Genomic DNA, 22,015 nt, shown 5'->3' with positions numbered 1-22,015 from the left:
AAGACGCATTAGTGAAGCAGGCAAAGTTACAAAATGATCCTTGGAGTAGAGCTAAGCACTTAAGGGAGGTAACTAGATGCATAAATAGGAGGGTTCACAACAAGTCGAGCGAAGAACCGAAGAACAAAGCTGCTTTTCAGTCCACGTGGAAAGCAGCAAATAAAGAAAATCATTGACGAGAAGAACTGATCAAATGTGGCCACAGTGGACTCCAATAACATGGCTGTGTAGAGAGGGGGAGAAAAAAAAAATACAAAAAATAAAGCCCCAAAGGGATTATATTTCTTCTTCAAATACTCGACTAAACTGGAGAACACGGAGCTCACTCAGGCTGAACGTTCTCGCCGACTCAACAGAAAAACCGACGCAGCCCACATCCTCACGTTTTAAGACAGCAGATTCGAGGAGGCAGAAATAGAAATGTGGAAAACATTCCGACGTGAAGGTCGATGTGTAACATCTGGTAAACATTTGATTCTCTACTTTGAATACTTGTGCTTTATCAAATCCTAACTGGGCGGATGAACCTGCAGAGGGAAACGTATGAAAGTGCATCAACCTGCACAGAGTCCAGTCATTTATTGTACTATTTAGATTATCACTGAGGGGCAGTTTCCCCTTCTCCCAAGCGTTGACAAAGGACTGGAGTTCATAGGTCAAAAAAGCAGTTCTAAAATAGAAAACCGTTTATGATTAACAAAGCAAACGGGGAAAAGAAACCCAACCCAAACCCCACTACCACTCCTTCCTTTTGAAAACTGCAAAGAAACAAAACCATGTGCAGTAAATCAGTTTCAGAGGAGCAGACTGTTCGCCAACAAAAGGCCAAAAGACAAGTCAGCGAGCAGGCTATTGGTCAAATTAAACAGGCCACCAGGTTTTTCTTTAAAAAAACAAAACAAAAAAAAAAAAAAACATTCTTTGGTGAAACGGAAAGGCAAGCATGCACTCGAATGGATCAAAAGAAGAAGTTTATGCTCACTGGAGCTTCAACATTTCACAGCAGAAACCGTGACATTTGTTACCTTAACAAAAACTGTCTAATTAAAGGTTCAATGCAAAAAAGTTAAAAAAAATTTTTAAATAAAATAAATTCTCTGGAAATTAAAAAAAAAAAAATAATCCAAGCGTCCCATATTCCCACTATTAAACACTAATTTAAGCCCTGAATCAGATTCTTGACTGAGCGATGTCCAGACACTTCTAGAAAGCAGGACAACATCAACAAAGTGATGAAATCTCGCCGACGTCTACATGAAGGAACGTTCACTTTGACCACAAAGGAGCCCGATACCAGTTCAGGACCAACTTCCTCCATCCCGTCATGGCGAGCAGATGACGGCACACCAACCAAAGCCTGAACCTAAATCCCACCAAATTAATGCCCTGCAGTTTTGATTTGTTTTCGCCAATTCAGCAACCGTTTCCAATTTATAGGTGTCTGACCAGACGCCAAGCAGGAGTGTGAAACAGAGTGCGCTCACCAGGCGACACCCAGTACAAAACAATGCTTCTAGTTTATAAAATGGGCCCGGGCCACTCGCCCCCGAGAATCCCCCCCTTTTAGCTGCGGAAATGTGGTTGTTCCTGCCCCTGAAGACGGGCATCTGTATAAATCCTGGCCGACGTCAGAGTGAAAATGACTTAACATTGTCCCGAAGGGTCGGCAGAGGCGGGCGCCAGACATGTTCACAAAGAAGCGCGCGATACACACACACACACACACACCCCCCCTACTTCCCCCTCTTGCCCGTGAGCAGTTTGACTCCACAGCAGCGTTGGCTTCATCCTGCAGCGGCTTCCCGAAAACTTATAGTCTCTTTTTTTTGTCCTCCTCCGACGTGCTCGCCCGCGTGTTTGCGTTTACCTGTGCTGCTGATGCCACCAAGACCCCCTCTCCCCCTCCCCTCCCCCACACCTTCTCCCCCACACAATGGTCCATCTCGTCCTCCCGACGTCTCCTCCACTGCGGGGTTTCGTCTCACAGCCGGCAGAGGCAGAAGAGGGTGGGGATAAACACCCCGAATGCAACCAGGATGGGAAACATCAGGCTGCTGTTGTCTGCTGCATACGGGTTTGGTGTTCGGGGGCCCGACTGGACCCGGTACTTGGAACCTGCCGGGACCTTTTTCTTCCCACCTTCCTCGCCTCCTTCGCTGTCGTCCTCCTCTTCCTCCTCTTCCTCGTGTTTCTCCAAGCCGGGGTGAGGCTCAAGTTTTGGTACATCTGAAAAGAGTTTTAATGGCCGACATTAGTCACAAAGTCGACTGGAATACTTGAGAACACGGAGATGACCAGGCTTCAATACTCATATTTGCTCTTCAGTTTACATGTTCTTCCTGCAGTCACTGCAGTCTCACCTTCTAATGTCCCCTTCATCACGTAGAGCCCACAGACCTTGGGGTTGTCGTAATAACCCTGGAATAAAGAACAAAGGTTCCCAGTCAAAACAATAGTTTGGAAATCCTTTTAGTGAAATACTTGTTATATATCTTCCCATTAGGTTGTGCCTTAATGTATCACACTTTGTGTTTGCAAGATAAAAAGAAAACTAAACTTTGAAGCAAATGGATTATAACTTCAGGAAGAACACTTTGTTATTGTGTTGAAAGCATTACTCAAAGAGGCGGTGTGTCGCATTTGTATCTTTTAGAATCTTTCAGACCAGCGAGAGACGAGGAAAAGAAAATGTTAGACTACAAACATGTTCCACAAATTGACTGAAGCTTAAAGAGATTAAGGTTTAAATATAATTTATAATTAATTTTCTGCAGTCAGCTGATCAATACGTGAAAAACACCTCAAACTAACAACTTGTGATTATGAAGTGCTATTATTAGTCAAATAGACAGGACACTTCAAACTGAAAGGCCATGAGGACATTGTTACATTTAAATACGCTTCACTGTAAAATGAAGTTCTAACAGTTCTGAAGGTCAAGCGACAACTTTTAGAGCAGATGACTCAGATTGTGTTGGATGTTGACAGATCTCCCCGTCTGTGATTAGGAAGTGACACATGCGAGCGCCAGATTCACAGCCATGTCAAATTGGTTCCTTCGGTCTGAAATTAACTAGTTTTCAGGCGTCTGCTTCTAAAGTGACTGATGACCCACGTATCAGACATGTTATGTAAAAGTGAAGCTTTACATGTGTGAACCTGATAAACCGGACTTTAACATGTGATTGGGATACACTAAAAGCCTTGTATAAAAAGGAACAAATTAAAAATAGCAAGAGAAAATATATGCAGAAACTACCATTTAATGAAATCATCTCACCTTCACAAACTCAACAGTGAGTTTGCCGTTGAAAGTGGACACTTCTCCGTGTACGCTCAGCTTGCCACGTCTAATAGAGAAGGGGACGATCTCATCGTGAGCCGTGCTGTGCCCGACTCGATCAAAGATATCCAGGTCCTTCACCACTACATGGCCGTTTAGACGGACATCAAACACCTTGGGGGGGGACGGACGACACAAACCTAGCAATGATTAACTGCTCACAAACTTTACGTTAGAACTAGGGCTGCACAAATATCAGCTAAACATGCGGTATCCAAAAAGGTATAACTTGCACAAAGACTTTGGTATTTAATATCTGTGCTTAGAGACTTCTACTTTCCAATAACAGTGCTTCAGCCGTCTATACCCAATTTTAGCACAGCTCATTTTTATATTTTTTTACCCTGCTTCAGATGTGGAGCAGTGTTTTTTTAAATCATCTCAGCCCGATACAAAATAATATTTGGGAAAAAAATGAAGTTAAATACAAAATAAGTTTCCATCTGATTTGCCAAACGTGTCGTCATGCAAACGCTTTGGAAACCTGATTGATTTTACAATACAGTGTAAATCAAATGTTGATCCTCCAATGACAATACATTTGTTATATGTTGAGCAGCCCTAATCAAGACCATCCAAGGAAAAGAGAAAAGGCTGCATTATAAGTTATAATGTTCATAGTGAAGATTTGAGTCATTGAGAATAGTCATACCTTTTGCTGCGATTGAGCAAAGTAAACTTCTGCATACTTCATTACTAGTATATATTCGCCCTCCTCACGGATCGGTACATCATATCCAAAGGTGTCCTCATTGTAGCGCTCCGTCTGGTACAGGATCTGGTCGGCTGGACTGGATCGAAGTATTGGAAGTCGCACCCCATAATCAGATGCTACAAAGGAATAATCAATATTAGTGCCAGGATGCATTTTGGGGACAAGACCTCGAAATGGCAGAATTTTACTCTTACATTGGTACTCGAAACACAAAGGTGAGCACACAATAATTCATCTTTCAGTGACAATTTATGGAACAAATGTTACTGTGCAGTCAATGTGATCATATCATTTCTGCTTCCTCTCCATGCTGGGAGGGGCGGGGCTCCAGCCCTCTGTGCTGACTCCTCATTAGTTTGAAGAGACTTGCGGAAGCCGGAGTGTGCAGGGGTTTTGTGCAGGAGGTTCCTGCTCCTCGGAGCGGCACCTTTCTCCTGCACAAAGTCACTGTCTCCGCCAGCAGCGGCTGCAGCGTGCAGGTGAAGCGCAGACGCACGCGCGCCGGCGTTGACTCACCTTTGCCAACCTTCCCTTCCAACGGGTCCTTCTTGAAGTGAATGCCGTGCACGTCTACGTGCGACTCTCCCCCGGCGTTCACAGCCCAGATGACCCGCTCGGCGAGGCTCGGGCCCCCGCCGTCCGCCCAGCACTGCTCGGACAGCAGCGACAGCACCGCGGCGACCAGCCCGGCGACGATCCGCGCCGTGACCCGCTGCATTGCCTCTCACCGCCCGGTCCTGGACACACAAGACACGGGACAGGGCGTCGGTGTCTCCCGGCGTCACCGTGTCGCTCGGTGGCCATTCCACATGCAGAGCACATAAGGCTGGCTAGCAGCTAGTCGGCTCGTCCGGATGACATGAAACATGATATCTGAAGTTAGCCGCGATGCTAACGCTGCCGGCAGTGGCATTTCTACACAGGTCCGGAAAACGATTCGCACGCGTCCCACCGCAACACTTTTAATTATTTTTTTTCAAACAAACATCGCCTCTGCGATTCACACAAAACTGAGGCAGAAATCGCGGCGAGTAACGTTGGTGTCTAGTTAGCTGGCGCTAGCTAGCTAACCTACCTGTCTAACCAGAAATTCTTGGTGAATGAGAGCGAGCCCGGCTCGTGACAACCCCGCTCACCTTCCCCTTCCTCGGATGTCTCCAACCTCTCCTTCTGCCAACGTGAGAGCGTGTTTCAGCCGCCACGGCCTCACCGGGTGCCGACAGTGTGCGGTTCGTGTTGGTCACTGACTTTCATTCAATGTGTACGGCTCCACTCTCAGCCTGCTGCTGCCGCTGCTAGCCTCCAGCAGCTAGTGTGCAAGGGGGCGGGGCCACGCAGCCTTACGTCCCCTCCGCGCGCTGACTGACGCACGCTGCGTCCAATCACAGCACACTTTCTCAAACCCTGCGCGTCACAGTTAATATCGCACACCAATCACATCCAGCTGCAACTACACACATACAGAGTATTTTTAGAGAATTTTTCAGAGTAGCGCAGGGCATGACTTTTATTAGTGGTTAATAATTTATCCACATCTCGGCTGACACACATGGGCAGACCTGAAGGTGGTCCTGTGTTTTTTTTTTAAAAATTCTTTCTCCACGTCAAGTGGGAGTTTGCGGAGGTTTATCTGCCCCGAGTGCAACCTGCCAGGCAACGACCGTCCCACAAAACTCACCCACAGCCCAGCCAGCAAGACACATCATTTTTAATGTACAGATTTCGAATTGAATGGAAGTTAATGTGCACGTGGTTAGGAAAATGGAGACCACACAGAATTGATTTGATTCGTGCCATTGAATTAAAGGAAAAGTGCAAAGATGTGTTATTACATTGAATCAAACACTCAATATACTGTTTTATGCATTTTGCATGCTCTGAATTAAGGCTAATTTTAGTACTAGTGTCATTGGAAAACTATGATCACATGACTTTGAAAAATTAAGATAAAACCGATTTTTTTAAATTTTATTTCTATTCAAAATATAGCAGTGATTGGATCATTACGAAGCCCTCAAAAGCTTTATCCTCACTGTCACAGGGACAAATTGTGACCAAGCACATCTACCATAAGCATTTTCACAAGCATGAAAACCTATTTGTGTATTGGTGACCCTAATCAACAAGCATGTGTTTAAGTTTGTACAAAAGATTGAAATAAACCCAATAATGCAGTCATTTGGATTCAATTCCAAGTGTGCTTTAAATGATAAAAACCCACAATTAGATGTGAAACCAATAATGTAAAAATTGGACACCTGTTATCCATGGCTGCTCAACAGAAATAATTAATTTCTATCCTTTATGCATTGCACAGTCCATCTTAAGCCTGAGAACATTTTTCAGCAAAGTGCTTTCCTTTCCTAATTCAACATGCCACTAGAGGATTTAACGACACCATAACCATCTTGAATATTATCTGTGAGGTTTTGGGCAGTTTAAGATGCACCAAGAACAAAAATATTGGCATACAAAATGTGTGTGTAATGTTTTTGAGTCAAACTTGTATTTATTTTTACTGTCAGGTAATGATGCATGACTGCACACTGAAAAATCCCTTCCACTTTCTGTTGTAATCCAAAGTAATCCCAAAGGTACAAGCACCCACTTTGAGAAACACTTTTTTATAGATGATTTTATTTGGCACTAAGGAAACCGATTATGTAAAGTGTCAAAAAAAAAAAAAAAGATCACATCTACTCATACTAACCCTCTATTGTGAAAAATCCAAACTTCCATGATAACATTTCCTACATTCTTATTGAATGATTGGGAAATAGAAACATATATAAGGGTATTTAATCGTGAAGATGGCATTATTATCATTACGCGTGTTCTTTAAGAACGCCCCCATTTCTCTGGTTTGGTACAGTCCGACTCTTGTCCAATCAAAAGACTCCAACGCAACGCGCACACGGTGCACTTGACAGTCGACCGGAGAGGAATGAATGGAGATAGTTGCCACGGCAACAGCAATATACCACCACGAGTGACAGGTGTTTCATGGTTGATTTTTTTACTTACCACAAGATGAAATAGCACCTATTTTGAAAACAATAAGCTGCCCAGTGTCGTTCAATTGCCCCCAGCGGGACATGTTGCCGTGGATTCATCAACATTTGCAATACATTTACAATAAAGAACGACTAATGCATATATGCAGTATAAGTATTGTCCACAAATTGTTTGGAGTGGATATGTGCAGACGTTTGCCTCCATGGTGCTTTTACACGCAACTCAGTTTCTGCAGAGGACAAGTTGGACTGACTGGAGGCAGCATGGAGTCGTGGGTGTTGGTGTGCGTGCTACACTCTTGAAATCTTGCTGATCTCTCTGGCTGAAAACTTCTTGCCTTGAGCTTCTTTTTTTTTTGTCTGTGGCTGTTTTAGTTTTAATACATTTTCTGACACTAAATTGCTTAAACTTTTAGCAGGAATGCGGCAATGCTTTTCTGAAACTGGCTTCAATCACAGCTGGTTGGATCAATCCATCCATCCATCCATCCATCCATTTAAAACCCTCAAAGTGAAAATATGGCCATACTCTTTTATGAAGTGAGATTGTGAATTATTGCCTCACACATATTTAACTGCTTAATAGACTCCGTCTTACAACCAGAAGAATTTGGAGTCCAAGAAATTGGCCAAAGATCATACAGGGACCCATTTTCCTGTACTTCACTGTTCCCATTTGATGGTCTTATACAGTGCCAGCACTGCAGTGTCACTGCAGGTAAACCAAGCTCAGCGTGTAGTCTTACCAAAGACATGTGCAGATAAATAATAGATCGTTTAAGGTCTGTCCTCATAACATGCAGTGACAGCACATGGTCTCATACCAGGATACCTATGAGGCCCTTAACATTGAAGAAAAAAAAAAAAATCCACAACAAAATAAGCTGTTGTCAATGTATATTTTCATTTTTATCTGAATAGCAAACATAAAACCATTTTTCATAATAGTGCGCCTCTGTTTTCCTTGGCAACATCACCACAATAAAAAGAGGCTCAAATGTAAACACCTTTTTATTTCTCTACAGTTAACTTGGCGAAATATTTTTTGTTCAATTTTTCAAATGTGCATACTGAATTTAATAAATGTCTCTCTTTGGCATGCATAAAAATCTCTTTGACGACACAGGTGTGTAGAACATTCCCCACGAAGACAATCAGAATTGACATAGAGCACAGGTACAATGTAATCACAATCACTGTCAACACAGTTCACACATGTCCTTCCTACTATATCATCTCAGACAGGGCAAAGCGGGTTCCTTTAAAAATAGACATTACTTGTTCCCAAAGCTACATTAAAGACTCTGGGTATTCAAACCTGTGATTATTAAATGGCTGGAAGCTCGGAGATGCTTCATTTTGCTGCAAACGGCAGGTTAGTGTGAGCGAGCACTTTGGTTCTCTGGCTTTTAACATTTGAAAAATCTGTACATCTTGTCATAATCTATTGCCACCACCCCTCCTCCCCCCGCCAACCCCCCCTGCCCTGCGTCTATGATGAGCGGATAACACATATGAAAGGCATTTCAGAGTTTAGTTGTCGTTAGTAGCAGTGATCTTCTTGTCAGACAGAGACGCTGGTAACAAACTGGACTGGCACAGTGAAACATCACAGATGGTCACACAGCTACAATACAGGTGTTCTAGTGTCACAAGGGGTTCCTCGGCGCAGCACCAATGTCAGACAAAAGGTTGCTTCACTTACAGTTTCTATCATAACACAAACTGCGTTCACATAGAGGGAGATATTCATCAGTTCATCATCTGATACGTATTTTCTAAAGACATTCAATGTCTCATCGCGACGCTGTTGTACATCGAAGACGACGTCTTGCAGGACACTTAGTTAAACCACGTAGAGGATGAGACAAGACACCAGCAATCTGTACACATGGGAAGTTTTTTTTTTTTTTTTTGTGGGAATTAAAGTGCAATAAAACATAAATTAGACAATCATCAGCTAGGCTACAGCAATTTCTGCCTCAGTTGAACTAGAGACTTTTCAGGAAGAACACTTATTGAGTGAAAGTGTGAGGTGACAAATCGGTCCATAACATTCAAGGAGATTTAATTCCAGTGTCATTGAGATTTGGATGGCTCAGAAGAATTTAGTGTGTCCTTAGTTGTACTTTGTCTGGTGAAGAGAAGGACACAGCTTCACATTCAGGACTGAAAATTTCACCGTTTCAGCGAGACATCATTCGTACAAATTCTGTTGAAAGAGAGGAAGAAGGGAGTAACAGTAAATTTAACCCCTTTGTCACAACCTATGCAACCACACCTTTATTTGTCCACTACACTCTGCGCTGGGGAAAATGTTTTACCTTCAAAGTCAACAAGTCCGTCACCGTTCAAGTCCACATCCCTTAGGATATCTTCTACTTCTTTGAGACCGACCTGGGAAGAAACACAGAATTGAAGTGGAGCATGTCACAGTGATGACAGAATAACAGAATAACAGTTTTTAGGTTTCTTTCTTTCTGTGACCCAAATCTCACTTGTTGGCCCAGTAGCTTCCTCATTGCGTCTCGAAGCTCAGACGTGCTTATCGCCCCGTCTCCATTTGTGTCAAACTGAGGACAGCAAGCAGAGGATTTAACATTAAAAACAGCAAAATAATAAAACTAACACACGACCGAGGCCTGAGCGATACCTTTACCTCTCTGAATGCATCTTTTAACTCCTTTATTCCAATCATGTCTGCTGTTTCTGCGAGAAGTTTTGGACCCATCAGCTCCACAAAATCGTCAAAATCCACATGGCCTCCCACTTAAGCAAAAGAAAAGTGAGCAGCATGGAAGTTTAAAGTTGAGCACACATTCAGGAGACATTATTTAAAGGTAAATGACACAGTCAACATCCTTACAGTTCATGTTTATTCGTTGGCTCAACTCGATCAGCTCCATTTCAGTAGGCATGTATCCCATCGTCCTCATGCAGTTCCCCAGATCTTTACAGCTGATGAAACCATCTTTATCTTTGTCGAACTCTTTGAAAGCGTCCCGCAACTCTGTTATAACAGGAGAAGCAATTATTATAATACATGTGCATGGTTTGTTCTTAAATATGTGCTGTTTGAGCTTTAAACATTTTAATTTGTACTGTTGCATCTAAATTTATTCTGTGGGGAGTTTTCAATCTTAAAATGCATTTTGTTTGACTGATTGGCGTCGAGAAAGAAACAGAAATTAAGATTCAAAAAATCTTACCATCCATTTCTTCTGGCCGCAGCTCTCGGTCCTGTTAAGAAATAACATACGATCACGAGTAAGTACTAAACCAAATTTACAACAACAAAAAACAGCTTTCATCATTCCTCTTCATCACAAGTGCTCCTCCATACATATGCTGTGTGCAGACGTACCACCGACAACGCTGTGACTCCACTGATGCCCAAATCTAAAGCTCTGATCTTCTCCATTCTCTGAAGGATGTCTTAACAGTAAGTGATGTCGGCAGCAGACTGAAGCGACTTCACACCATGATGACAAAACTTCCGAGCAGAAATTGGATGATCCCTATCAGAAGCAATACTTGGAACCATAAAACTGGAGTTCACAAAAGAATGTGACTGTTTCTATTTTTTTTTTTCCAGCGCTTGCTTGCAATGAGCGAAACCTTTAAAGGGCAGACAGTGAGGCAGACATATCCCAGAGCCCTCAGGGGTTAACAGCAGGAGTAGTGAGACGTCTAAACACAACACCGAGTGCTGACGTTTAGGCCTGCAGAGTGATCTGACCGGAACCACGGACATCAAACACACAGGAGCCACCTGAGCCCCAAAAACCTCAGCTGACCCAGTCCGGTGGCCGTCCCGTCAACACCTCAGCCTGTCAGTTCACCCGCCATCACAGACATGTTCCAGGTCGGACCTGTAAAACACTGCATCTCTGAGTCCACAACGTTAAACTGGAGTCAATGTCACGGCCAAACACAAATCATTTAGGCTCAACAAAAACAGACGTGAGATTGTTTCAGTTGTGAGAATAACATCGGCGAGTCCATCCAACTCCTCTCTTCGTTTTATGCTGGTATGTCGTTGGTGAAGATTCTCAGTTATCAAAGTGATGGCGCATCTAAATGCATCACAAAGGAAACTGAGAGATGTTTTACTCCTAATAAGGAAAGTTTCCTAACATGGAAATTCGGGGGAAAAACTGTTTTTGAGTTGGAAAAATGTTTTAAACTCAAACTATTGATCTGCTCGCTCCACTGTGCCGGCATCAGCGCAGTTGTTGCTAGGCAACGTTCTACAACGTCACAACTTTTTTATTTGATCTTTTTGTAAAGCCCGTCATCATGTGAACCGCCAAGCTTCAGCACACGTCAAGGGATGCCGTGACAAAATAATACGCACTTTGTTTTCATCTGTGACGTCACACAAGCTGATTCTATCAAAGTGTTGTCGCGTGCAGCCGTTTGTATCTTCAAGTTACTTCAGAGAAACTGGCAGCATCCACAGAATTCTGTTGAACACTGTTAGGAAACTTTGAAAATTTTTTAAAGCTGCACACGACAACACTTTCTTTGCAAAAGAAGCAGGATCTGGACAGCACAAGTACGGATGAACGAGTGAATAGTAATGAAATGCAGTAAACAGGAACCCGGCAAAGCCAGTTTTTCCAGTAAGGACGTTGACTCTCTGTATAACGAAACTCAGGAGAAACAACAGGAGCAGGTTGTGAACCGAGAGGCTGCCGCTCCACAGATTCACAGAGATGATTCTGCCACTGACAAGTTTAAACTTCCTCTTCCTTATAACGTGTTTGCACAAAGGACCACATGACTGATATGAAACATTCACCGACCAAAAAAATGTTTCATGTTTTCTTTTTTTTTTCTTTTTTTTTAATGCTGTGCGTCTATGGCTCACATCTCTCTCCACAAAGATTGTGAGAAAAAAGATCCTCAGAATTCATCCAGGCAACTGGTCACAAGGTGCGAACTACGGTCGAGTCAGGGGGAGGCATGTCTCATTAAGGGGGGGATGAACACTTTTTTCTTGATGGAATCTATTCTCACTGTCAAACAGCTTGTAGTAAAGTAAACTTAAGTCAAATACCAAAAACGTCATGTTCAGAAATGGATCAAAAAAAGGTTTTCTTGAATTTAACCACATGTAAATAAATCACACAGATCTGGAACATAGCTGGATAATTCATCCATCCATCCATCCATCCATCCATCCATCCATCCATCCATCCATCCATCCATCCATCCATCCATCCATCCATCCATCCATCCATCCATCCATCCATCCATCCATCCATCCATCCATCCATCCATCCATCCATCTTCTTTACCACTCTATCTGTTGCAGGGCCTGGAGCCGATCTCTGACTATGGGTGAAGACATGCTGCCAGACCATCACAGGGCAAAACAGAGACAAATGCATTCACACAATCTACCATTACAGTTTAGCCTCAAATGCATGTTTTTGTGACTGTGGATAAAATGCAAAGTCAGAGAAAAATCTAACCTGGACTCAAACTGTGGACATTCTCCCTGTGAGGCATGGGTGCTAACCACTGCACCATTGTGTGTCTAATCTTTGCATGACCTTATTCTTATTATTATTTCATGCCCGTTACAGAAGAATTGTGTTAATTGTCTTTAAACTGCAAAATACAATACTGTAGTGTTTTATAAATAATGATGGATAGGATTGGTCTGGATTTCTCTCAAAACTAAAATAGCCAATAACTACATATGCATTCGGTGAACAGTGTATAAGTTTCAAACAGGCAACAATGGGGACAATGTAAAGATGTATATGCATTGACATTCATCCCTTACATTCAAAAGGTTTGTATTAGTGCATCTACATGTAAAGACTTTAAACCACATAACATTTATAAACAAAATGTCCCAAACACAAAGATAATGTTGGAAATGATGAATCTGTCCAACCCGGTGGTGCAAGTTGTTCCTGTGGTTTGGACATGGCAGGAATCTGAGCTTCACTGATGGGAATATTGGATGAAAAGTGTGTTTTTCCAGACTTACGTACAGCCTGCCTGCACTGTTCCATGCCTGTACTCAGGAAGACACAGGTTTGTCCCAGAATGTTGCTCACGAGAACGCAGTTTTGTGTCATGGAAACAATGGAGTCCTGATAAGGCCCAAGATACCCTGACTGGCCAATCTCCTCACAGGACAGCGCCTCTCTGAATCTCCTCTCAGCATCCTGGAGCAGCTTTCCGGAGGCGAGCAGAGGCAGAGCAGAGTGGAGTAAAGACACAGGTTGAGAGGGGAACTTTAAGATTACATAACAAAGCCAGTGTAGACTTAACTTGTTTTTTTTAAGAAAAGAAAAGAGATCAAATTTACGAGCACAGAATGTGTGTACGTGCTGCACAAGTACCACAACTAGCGAATGTCCAAAATATGAAAACAGCAAAAAGGTAAATGCATCAATAAAACACCATGTCGCCAACTTTCCACTCATCGTTCATAACAGTTTATGTGCTGTGTTGTACGGACTGGCACCTCACACCTATACACTGTCACGGGAACAGTAAACATGCTCGGACGCAGAGTGAAGCCAAGCGGGAAGGAACGGGCTACGTATGTGTCGTGATCGCAAGGCGATTCTAAGCTCTGAGGACATCAGGGCGCATTGTCTTCTTCAAGACATTCAGTTCTGTTGAGAGTGTGTGTCGCAAGCCAAAAGAACAATAAATCTAACAGAAGTTTGGATAAATGCTTTCCAAAGCCAAATACAGGCTGTGCAGTAGCAGCATTCGTTGCATCACAACGCAGCAAAAACTGATGATCTAAAAGAGTAAATGTTGCGTCCTAGAACTGAAAGGAGCCGAGTATAAAGATGACACCAGATTGTATAAATAGAATGAACTCTTTTAAAAGGTCTGTAGCAGAGAGAGGAGAATTTAGCAAAACAGCAGAAAACTTATCTGAGAACAGGATTTAACAACGCTAAGTTCAATGACTCCAAGCTGTCTTCAGATTTGTTGCAAACTCCGTCTAACAAAGTGAGAAAGGTAAGATTGGAACGCACTGAAGACGGCCTTACCGTTCTCAGAGGCCAGTCCAGGCAGTTTCCCATACCAAAGGAAAAAAGGGGGACTGAACAGGACCATGAGGTCCTATTATCTCCTAGATTTGCAGTTTGGCTTTCGAAAGGAATGCAAACTCTGGTTTCTGCAAGACCCATGAAGACCGGGAGTCAACCTGTCCCTACCGCAGAAAGACCACAGTGAACTGTCCCTACACGGCTCCGTCTGCATTAAATGTACGTCGCAACATCCTTGAAGCACCGCCAGCAACAAGGGAAGAGTGAAGAGGAAGAGCGCGGGAAAGGGAGGGAGAAAATATATAGGTGCGAGGGTGACAAAGTAATGAGAGAGAGTAGTGGACCGAGAGAGGAAACAGAATTGTGCCTATTAAAGGCAACGGGACGTCAGAGATATTTCACCCGACTGTCACACTAACTATACTGTCAACAGCAAGCAGTCACAGGCTGGAAACATGAGAATAAACAAAAGAAACGGGACACAAGCTTCTATCTCGCCGCAGGAGAAAAACAAAACAGAAAACACAACACATTATTATTGCAGAATCGCTCAGCTTTTGAATAGCAGCCTTTCAAGTCGGCGCTGCACAACATCTTCTGAGGTGTTTGCTCTTTCTGGACCATAACAAAAAAAGAAATCTGTAGCAGGCAAATTTAAAAGAACATTATGTGATGACCTATTTCCAGTTTTGCTGTTGTCTTTATCTGCACTCTGGCGCGCCGGTGCAAGAATAATTTGTCAAATTGCAACCCTGCATTCAAATGATCACATTGCAGTTGCCCTTCCTGCTCTCGCCTTTTGTTTCTCCTGCTCTGCACCCCCCACATCACACACCACACCATCTTCTGCCCTCAGCAGACAAAGACAAGGTCACTCTGACCTACAACAGCCTCCTGGCACCACAGAACAACCCACAAAAATGCAAATATTGTGTGGTTTGTATTTGACTATGATTTAATTTGCCTAGATACTGTATATATATATATATATATATATATATACACAGGACAAAAAAAAACCCCATCTTGATCAAACAGGAAATGAAATGTCAATGTGGCGCCTTTCATTCTCTCGTTATCTTCTCATGTGTTGATCTGCTCTGGACTGTCAAACCACTCTTTTCAACCAACAAATCCTCTTTACATCCAACGTATTGTTGGCACTAAATGCCCTAAGCAGCGTTTGTATGTCTCAATTTGTACGTTAAATCTCTCCCTGCCGTTGGACTCCTCTCCGTCTCCTGTAGCTGTCTCATCAGGTCACGCTAATGTTTCTACAGACTGACTCACAGGTTATTTGCAGAAATGGATTTCGTACTATACCTACTCAGAGAAGCTTCTCTTGAAGCCATAATGGATGACCTCTGTGTGTCTATGTTGATCCTTATTTCATCTTATCCCATTTTAGAAGTAATAGATCAACTCCTTGTTCATGATCTAACTAAATACATATAAGGGAGCCAATAAACGGCGACTTCCAAATGATAAAATGTTCTATATATTGCAGGCTTTCAGTTGTTTAAACACCAAGCCTGAGCTTTTGTTTTTGTGATTTTGCATGTAAATCTAGAGCTGGTTGCTTTCACAGAACCCAAGTTACGCCAAACTGCAGTACTGTTCGAATCACAGCCTATTAAGCAGGACTCCTTTCTTCTGTATAAATAGACTTGTGGCTCAAAATAGAGCCTCCATCTCCAGCAGGAACATCAACCATGATTTCCTTCAAACACAAACCACAGCCGCTGCACTGCTCCAGTCTGAATAATGCAGAAACATGAATACACAAACACATCTTTGCCTTTGACCAGATCCACATTAACACATCACAGATTCCCACCTCTCTAAAACATTTTACTTGTTCCAGCACCTCCACTTCAACAAGAAAAGGGCTGCCTGATTGAGAAAGTCTGTAGGAGGTACTGCCGTAAATACAAATTACATAAGAAATGAGTGCGTAGAAGATGCGTTTCCCACTATAGTCTGTTCAGGGATGACAGTGTTTGCAGACAGCATCACAAAGCGCATTAGAGTGTATTGATTTTAGATCGAGCGTCAGTGAAACCACAAGCCACAGTTAACCACATGTAAATACAAACAAGAAAAGGTGGAAACTAATACAGTCTCAGGTGGAAAGAAAGAGATGCTGTGTACACTATACAAACTGCATTTAGAACATGTAAATCATCCTCTGATAAAGCTTCTCCAAAAAAAGCTCCATTTATCGATTAAATTTGGGATGTTTCTATCACAGCCTGTCAAGCAATTTATAACGATATTTTTACACTTTACACCAAAATCATTCGAGTGAATGCCAAACTGTTCACACATTATTTCTAAACTCCTTGTTTTGATATGGTCCACTCTATTTTACAGGGCCTTACCTGCCCAAAGAGTGAATTGAGGATGGTGCGTAAATTGATGTCAGATGCAGAAGAGGCTGCGCTGGACCTCCGGGAGCGGCGGGAGGACCTGCTGGACAGCGGGACCACGGAGCAGGAGGACGGGGACGGACTGCTGACGTGAGCGCCCCCGGAGCCGCTGCTGTGATTGACCACACTGCCCCCCTTGTGGCCCTGGGGCTCACACAGGGGGGCCCTGTCGTCGTTGCTGTCCGACAGGGAGGGCACCCGGGGGACGTGCCGGCTGCGGCGGGGCTGCTCTGGCTCGGGCGGTCCCGCCGCCGGCGCGCGGTCCTCCCGGTGCTTCCTGTGGTGGTGGTGACGGTGGGCGGGTTTGGACGTCCTGCAGCGCTCCTTCACCCCACGGCCTGCCTCGCCGTTCGGCTCAGGCTGGACGGGAACTTGGCCGTGTGCAGCATGTGACTTGCACTTGCCCCGAGCGGCTGAGTTGTGACTCCCGTCCTGGCTGGAGGCGAGGGAGGGGTGGCACAGGGGTCTCCGCGCGCTGACGTCGCACTCGGCCGACCAGAAGGAGTCCTCGGCTCTGCTGCCGCCGCTCTGGAGCGCGGCGGGACGGTGGTGATGCTGGTGCTGGTGCTGGTGCTGGTGCTGATGCTGATGCTGATGGTGATGTTGACTCCTGCGGCTGTCCGCGGTGTGATCGGGGAGGTGTGTCGCTCTCCTCGAGGATGATTTCAGCAGCGAGGTCGCGGAGTCAGATTTGGGCAAGGAGGCGCTCATTGCGGCTGATCGGATCGAGTCGGTAGCGGCGGCAGGATGTTCATCGACATGATTTGAGGTTGACTCTCCATGGTAGACACATACTCTCCAGCTGAGCCTGCCCGCGTTAAGTTGAGCTACATTTCACCACCTGATTGCGGCGCGGCGGCGCGGCCGGAGCGCGCGCACTGACAGAGGAGCGAACACGCGTCGCTGCAGAGCGCGTCACCTTTTCATTGATGTGAAGGTTCGTCTCTGACATTGTGGCAATGACGTGGGTGTAGACGGGAGTAAGAAACACCAATAGCCTTCCAACTTTACCGTGACAAGTGTGCCTGGAAAAACAGTTGACACCTCAGAAACACAAAGCACTTCCACTATAAGCTGAAAAAAACAAACAAACCAATTTGGAAGAGTGTGAAAACGTAATCAGCAATATTAGTGGAGATAATATAACTGTTATGGTAAAATTAAACGATTCTGTACATCAGTGCACGCAGAAAGCATGAATACACAATTGCACATTATATTTTTTTCCACCTCACAATGGCCAAATAAGAGCATTACGAACGCTACAAAAATATTCAATGTCGACAGACTGTTAACGTTCCTTTAGGATAAATATCAGTATATTTCCTGTTAATTACCCCCAACACCAACATGAAAAGTCTTACACTTGGTAACATTGACATTAGGATAAGGAGCCCCAACCACTGTAATTAATGGAAGTTCATGGCCTATGGATACATCCATATAATGTAAAACTATAGTTTCCCACATGGCTTTATATTTATGAGACACTCATTTATTGCATTTCAGTCCCCATATTTAATTATTCTAAAGACAAAGAAACATTTGAAGGGTATTCCCTCCAACATTTGTTAAATTTCAGTGTACACTCAGGTCACTTGGAAATGGGCCAACACAAGGAGACAGACAATCACCCACATAGATCTGTAACTAATACAGATTGAATGATGAATCTAAAAAAATAAAAAAATACACTTCTCTTTGGATGATTGTGTCAGTACACATGTGCAGAGGTAAAAGCAACAAAGTGATACAGAAATTGAGACCCAGAATCAGACCTTGGTGATTCTGATTAGACTACCAAATCATCCGTGCGCTGCAAATCAAACTTGCATTTGATTTCTTTTCTAATCTCAGGCATATCCCACCCTACTTTCTTCACTACACATCTCTAAGTTAGGCATCTCAAATGTATTCAATTATAAGGGTCACATAGAGTACAGTTTGATCTCTAGGTGGATATACTACGAATTATATTCAAATTACTGTTATTAATTTTGGGCAGAAAATACAAGCAGAACCTCAAAATGTTGACATTTGATGTTCTTTTACTAAATGTATGATGGGCAACCTAAAATAACTTAAGAAGTATAATCTAAAATGGTCCCAGCCAGTGTTTTTCTCCAGACTAATGCAGGCATGGTGTCAATGCTTAATTCATAGTGTGGCGTTCTTCTTCTTCTTCTTCCATTGTGAAGTAAAAAAATCCCTCTGTGAATCCCTTTTTTGACCGTTGAGATACATATTTGAAACACTTGATATGAAGTAGTACAGTAATATTTGATTTAGGGTCATCAAACTGATTTCTGTTCCATAGAGATAATTTTATTTATATCAATTGAGGAGTCAAACATCAACCTATATTTTGAACAACTTTAATTGTACTGTGAAGAGATTAGGAATAGTAGCTACATTTATTAAGGAATGCCAGGTAATGTCATCCCACACGCTCATCTGGACTCTGATTTTTAAATCCCTGATCTGGTTACTGTGAGTCTGTCCTGCATTGCGCTGGAATCGATTTATTAGTGGATTTATGTCTCCTCCACGACAAAAGACGGCGACATACACACGCCGTCCGCTTGTCAGTGTCAGGCCATTTCCGGTTTACGCATGACGTCACACACCACAACAAGCTGGCATGTGAACGACTCAGGGGGGCAACCACAATGGACAACGTCGCAAATTTGTCCATCGCGTACTTTCTGTCGGCGCTGCTCTTCGTGCAGATGCGATGCACCCTGTCCATCCTGCTTATCTTGTTGAACGAAGGCAGGCGGAACCGCCGGATGCTCATGGAGTGCAGCTCCGCCGCCACCGCCGTGATGCTCCACTTTGCGCCCCGGACGTCCCGTTACCGCGAGTGCTGGATGCGGGTGAGGAGCAAAGACTGGTGGGAGCGAGTGGTCCTGAAGGAGTTCTCCGACGACGAGTGGAGGGAACACTTCCGGATGAGCCGCAGGTCCTTCGATAAGTTGTGCGGATTGATGGAGCAGACGCTGAGCCCCCAGGACGTGACCGTGCGCGCGCCGATCCCCCTGCAGATGAGGGTCGCTATCGCTCTGTACAAACTGGCGAACTGTGCGGAGTACAGAGTCATCGCCAATCAGTTCGGCGTTCATAAATCCACCGTGAAGAAGTTCGTGTACAGCTTCTGCAAAGGGATGGTGTCGTCTGTGATCCACAGCCTCATCAAGGTGCCCACGGCGGCGGAGGCGCGCGCCACTGCGCGCAGATTCGAGCAGAAGTTCAGCATCCCGCAAGTCGTTGGATGCATCGACGGGACTCATATTCCTGTCCTGCCACCTAGGGACGGTTACAAAGACTTCATGAACCGCAAAGGATGGCCCTCCTATGTGCTCCAAGCCGTGGTAGACGATACGTATCGGTGAGTCTGTCACGTGACATGCATCTGGATGTTTATGTCACGTGCTCAAGCTTGTCCTAATAACTCATTAATATCACTTTTAGGTTTTGGAACATCAACTGCAAGATGCCAGGATGTGCTCATGATGCCAGCGTGCTCCGACAGTCTGTGTTATTCGACCAGGCGCAGCTTTTACCAAAGGTCATTCGCTTTTTACAAACATTAATTCTTTTGTGACTAAATATATTTTATGCACACAGTCATGTCAGTTGACTTCTGTATGGATATTTTCAGCATTTATTCTCGTAAATCTAAAAACCTTACTTTAATAATAGATGCCATAGGGCACCAACGTTATATTAAAATGTGATTAGAATAGAATAATAATATTTGCGTACAGCAGTAAGGGCCAATACTGTGTGTACATTACACAGCAGCAGCTGCAGCATACAACCTGTGCATTATAAATAGCAAAATATATTTACATCAAGGCTGCAGGATATTAGATGATCATTACAGTTCACACATCATGTTGTTTAGTATTGTGAACTCTGATTTGTGATGAATACAACTCCTTGTGTATCTATGTGCTTTAAGAGTCATTCTTCTCAATAACATTGCTTTTTCCCTCGTCCTTGATTTACATCACCTGTGACTGAGCTGTGTCTTTATAACAGTTTAGTCAGACGTTTGTGATCTGTATATCGCTCACGTTGATATTGCATTATCCAAATCTTGTGTGGCCCAAATGTACATTATTACTACTTCCAAGCTATTTGCAACCATAACTAAATGTTCCAAAGACAAAAAAACTAAACAAATACATTATTACATCGTACTAATGACCATTTTCATGTCTTCTTGCTCTTAGGAACCAAGAGAAATCAACGGCGCCTCTGTCAACCTTTTCATACTGGGAAACCCAGCTTACCCTCTCATGGACTGGCTTATCAAAGGCTACACAGATTCCCCGCATATAACCCCACAGCAGGAATCATTTAACGTGTACTTAAGTTCTGCCAGAACGACAATGGAGATTGCTTTTTGCAGACTCAAGTCACGATGGAAAGTGTTGATCAAGAGAAGCGATTTCCACTACACGTTCACTCCCAATGTGATTGCGACCTGTTGTGCGTTACACAATTTCTGTGAAAACGAGAAGGAGACGGTCAATCCGTCTTGGACAGAGGAAGCAGCGGCTTTGGAGCATTGCCTCCCACAGCCGGGTGTGCGCCCGTACACTGGATCGGACTCTTCGGACGGTCAGAAAATCAGGCTTGCTCTAACTGACTATTTACAAGCAAACTTTCCTCTGCGCAAGTCGGTGTTTTAGATCAGCTCCCAACAAAGAGGAGCACAGTAGCTCCATTTTAACTTTCCCTTAATTTAACTTTTTAATAATTTTTTTTATATATATATACACACAAATGTCAATGCAAAATGATTGTGTACCAAATACAATGTGCCACATTAAAAAAAAGACCTTACAGGAGGCGGCATACGTCACAGTGATCTGGGGTATCATTGTTGATGTGTTGATGGGGCTGTTTCCATAGGGCGCTGCAAGCTGTGGATTTCCTCCATCATTCTACACCTTGAGTGAAAGCATTGTAGTATATAAACAAATATATTATTAGTCCCAAGAAAACACTAAACGTCGTCAAAACACTGAAGACTTCATGCGGAAAATCCAAGTTTAGTGCTGGTACCCTGCTGCTGACACACAAAGTGCTGCAAGCTGCGATGCCCTCCATCAGAGCCGACGTCACACATGCGTTACTCTGCTAAACTTTGTGAACCAGCCGTTCTTGCCTCTCCTGGCTTTGCTGATGTGGCTCCATCCAGACATTTTGCATCTGTTTCAGCAAGAGATCCACGTCAAGCACCCAGGAACTCATCGTCTCTGGTGGTGTTCCAACAGGAGAAAGCACAAAATACAGGAAAAAGAAAAATACATGAATAAAATTATGAATACAATATACTCCTAGTCCACATTATCCACTAGAGGCAGACAGAATACTGAGGAACTCTCAAGGTAAATCCAAGTTTGGAGAGCGGGTACTCGGCTGCTCGCTTCCGGGACTGAAGAGCGATAACTCAGACTCCTTGGTTC

The 22,015-nt window shown here is 43.7% G+C and overlaps 3 protein-coding genes across 4 annotated transcripts; 1 reads left to right on the top strand and 2 right to left on the bottom strand.

Annotated features, from left to right (window-relative positions):
- On the bottom strand, positions 1-5,376 carry mlec (malectin). The gene is made up of 6 exons (XM_080467942.1): positions 5,195-5,376; positions 4,575-4,795; positions 3,996-4,174; positions 3,281-3,457; positions 2,361-2,418; positions 1-2,226 (listed from the first exon to the last, which is right to left on the bottom strand). The coding sequence occupies exons 2-6, from the start codon at positions 4,774-4,776 to the stop codon at positions 1,982-1,984; spliced, it is 861 nt and encodes a 286-aa protein (XP_080324068.1). The 5' UTR covers positions 4,777-4,795; positions 5,195-5,376; the 3' UTR covers positions 1-1,981.
- Positions 5,377-7,954: 2,578 nt separating this feature from the next.
- On the bottom strand, positions 7,955-17,468 carry cabp1a (calcium binding protein 1a; the record flags this gene model as incomplete). Of its 2 annotated transcripts, XM_080468341.1 has the most annotated exons (8): positions 7,955-9,284; positions 9,397-9,469; positions 9,571-9,645; positions 9,732-9,841; positions 9,939-10,082; positions 10,282-10,312; positions 13,084-13,269; positions 14,107-14,247. In XM_080468341.1, 8 exons carry the CDS (start codon positions 14,245-14,247, stop codon positions 9,259-9,261), a joined length of 786 nt encoding a protein of 261 aa, XP_080324467.1. In that variant the 3' UTR covers positions 7,955-9,258. The 2 variants fall into 2 exon arrangements, with proteins under 2 accessions (XP_080324467.1, XP_080324466.1); XM_080468340.1 differs by lacking the exons at positions 13,084-13,269; positions 14,107-14,247 and adding an exon at positions 16,488-17,468.
- Positions 17,469-19,150: 1,682 nt separating this feature from the next.
- On the top strand, positions 19,151-21,411 carry LOC308111548 (uncharacterized protein). The gene is made up of 3 exons (XM_080466507.1): positions 19,151-19,923; positions 20,007-20,103; positions 20,774-21,411. Exons 1-3 carry the CDS (start codon positions 19,205-19,207, stop codon positions 21,233-21,235), a joined length of 1,278 nt encoding a protein of 425 aa, XP_080322633.1. The 5' UTR covers positions 19,151-19,204; the 3' UTR covers positions 21,236-21,411.
- The last annotated feature ends 604 nt before the right edge of the window (positions 21,412-22,015 follow it).

The sequence above is a fragment of the Lipophrys pholis genome (genome assembly GCF_963383615.2).
Source record: "Lipophrys pholis genome assembly, chromosome: 7".
In the NCBI taxonomy this organism is placed as follows: Eukaryota; Metazoa; Chordata; class Actinopteri; order Blenniiformes; family Blenniidae; genus Lipophrys; species Lipophrys pholis.
This window is presented reverse-complemented; position numbering and strand designations above follow the sequence as displayed.

Excerpts from the sequence above, each read along its gene's own strand:
- mlec (XM_080467942.1), bottom strand. The coding sequence starts at position 4,776 with ATGCAGCGGGTCACGGCGCGGATCGTCGCCGGGCTGGTCGCCGCGGTG. Across the intron at positions 4,175-4,574 it reads GGAAGGGAAGGTTGGCAAAG|CATCTGATTATGGGGTGCGA; the intron begins GTGAGTCAACGC and ends ATTCCTTTGTAG. Across the intron at positions 2,419-3,280 it reads TCACTGTTGAGTTTGTGAAG|GGTTATTACGACAACCCCAA; the intron begins GTGAGATGATTT and ends TCTTTATTCCAG.
- LOC308111548 (XM_080466507.1), top strand. The coding sequence starts at position 19,205 with ATGGACAACGTCGCAAATTTGTCCATCGCGTACTTTCTGTCGGCGCTG. Across the intron at positions 19,924-20,006 it reads GTGGTAGACGATACGTATCG|GTTTTGGAACATCAACTGCA; the intron begins GTGAGTCTGTCA and ends TATCACTTTTAG. Across the intron at positions 20,104-20,773 it reads AGGCGCAGCTTTTACCAAAG|GAACCAAGAGAAATCAACGG; the intron begins GTCATTCGCTTT and ends TCTTGCTCTTAG.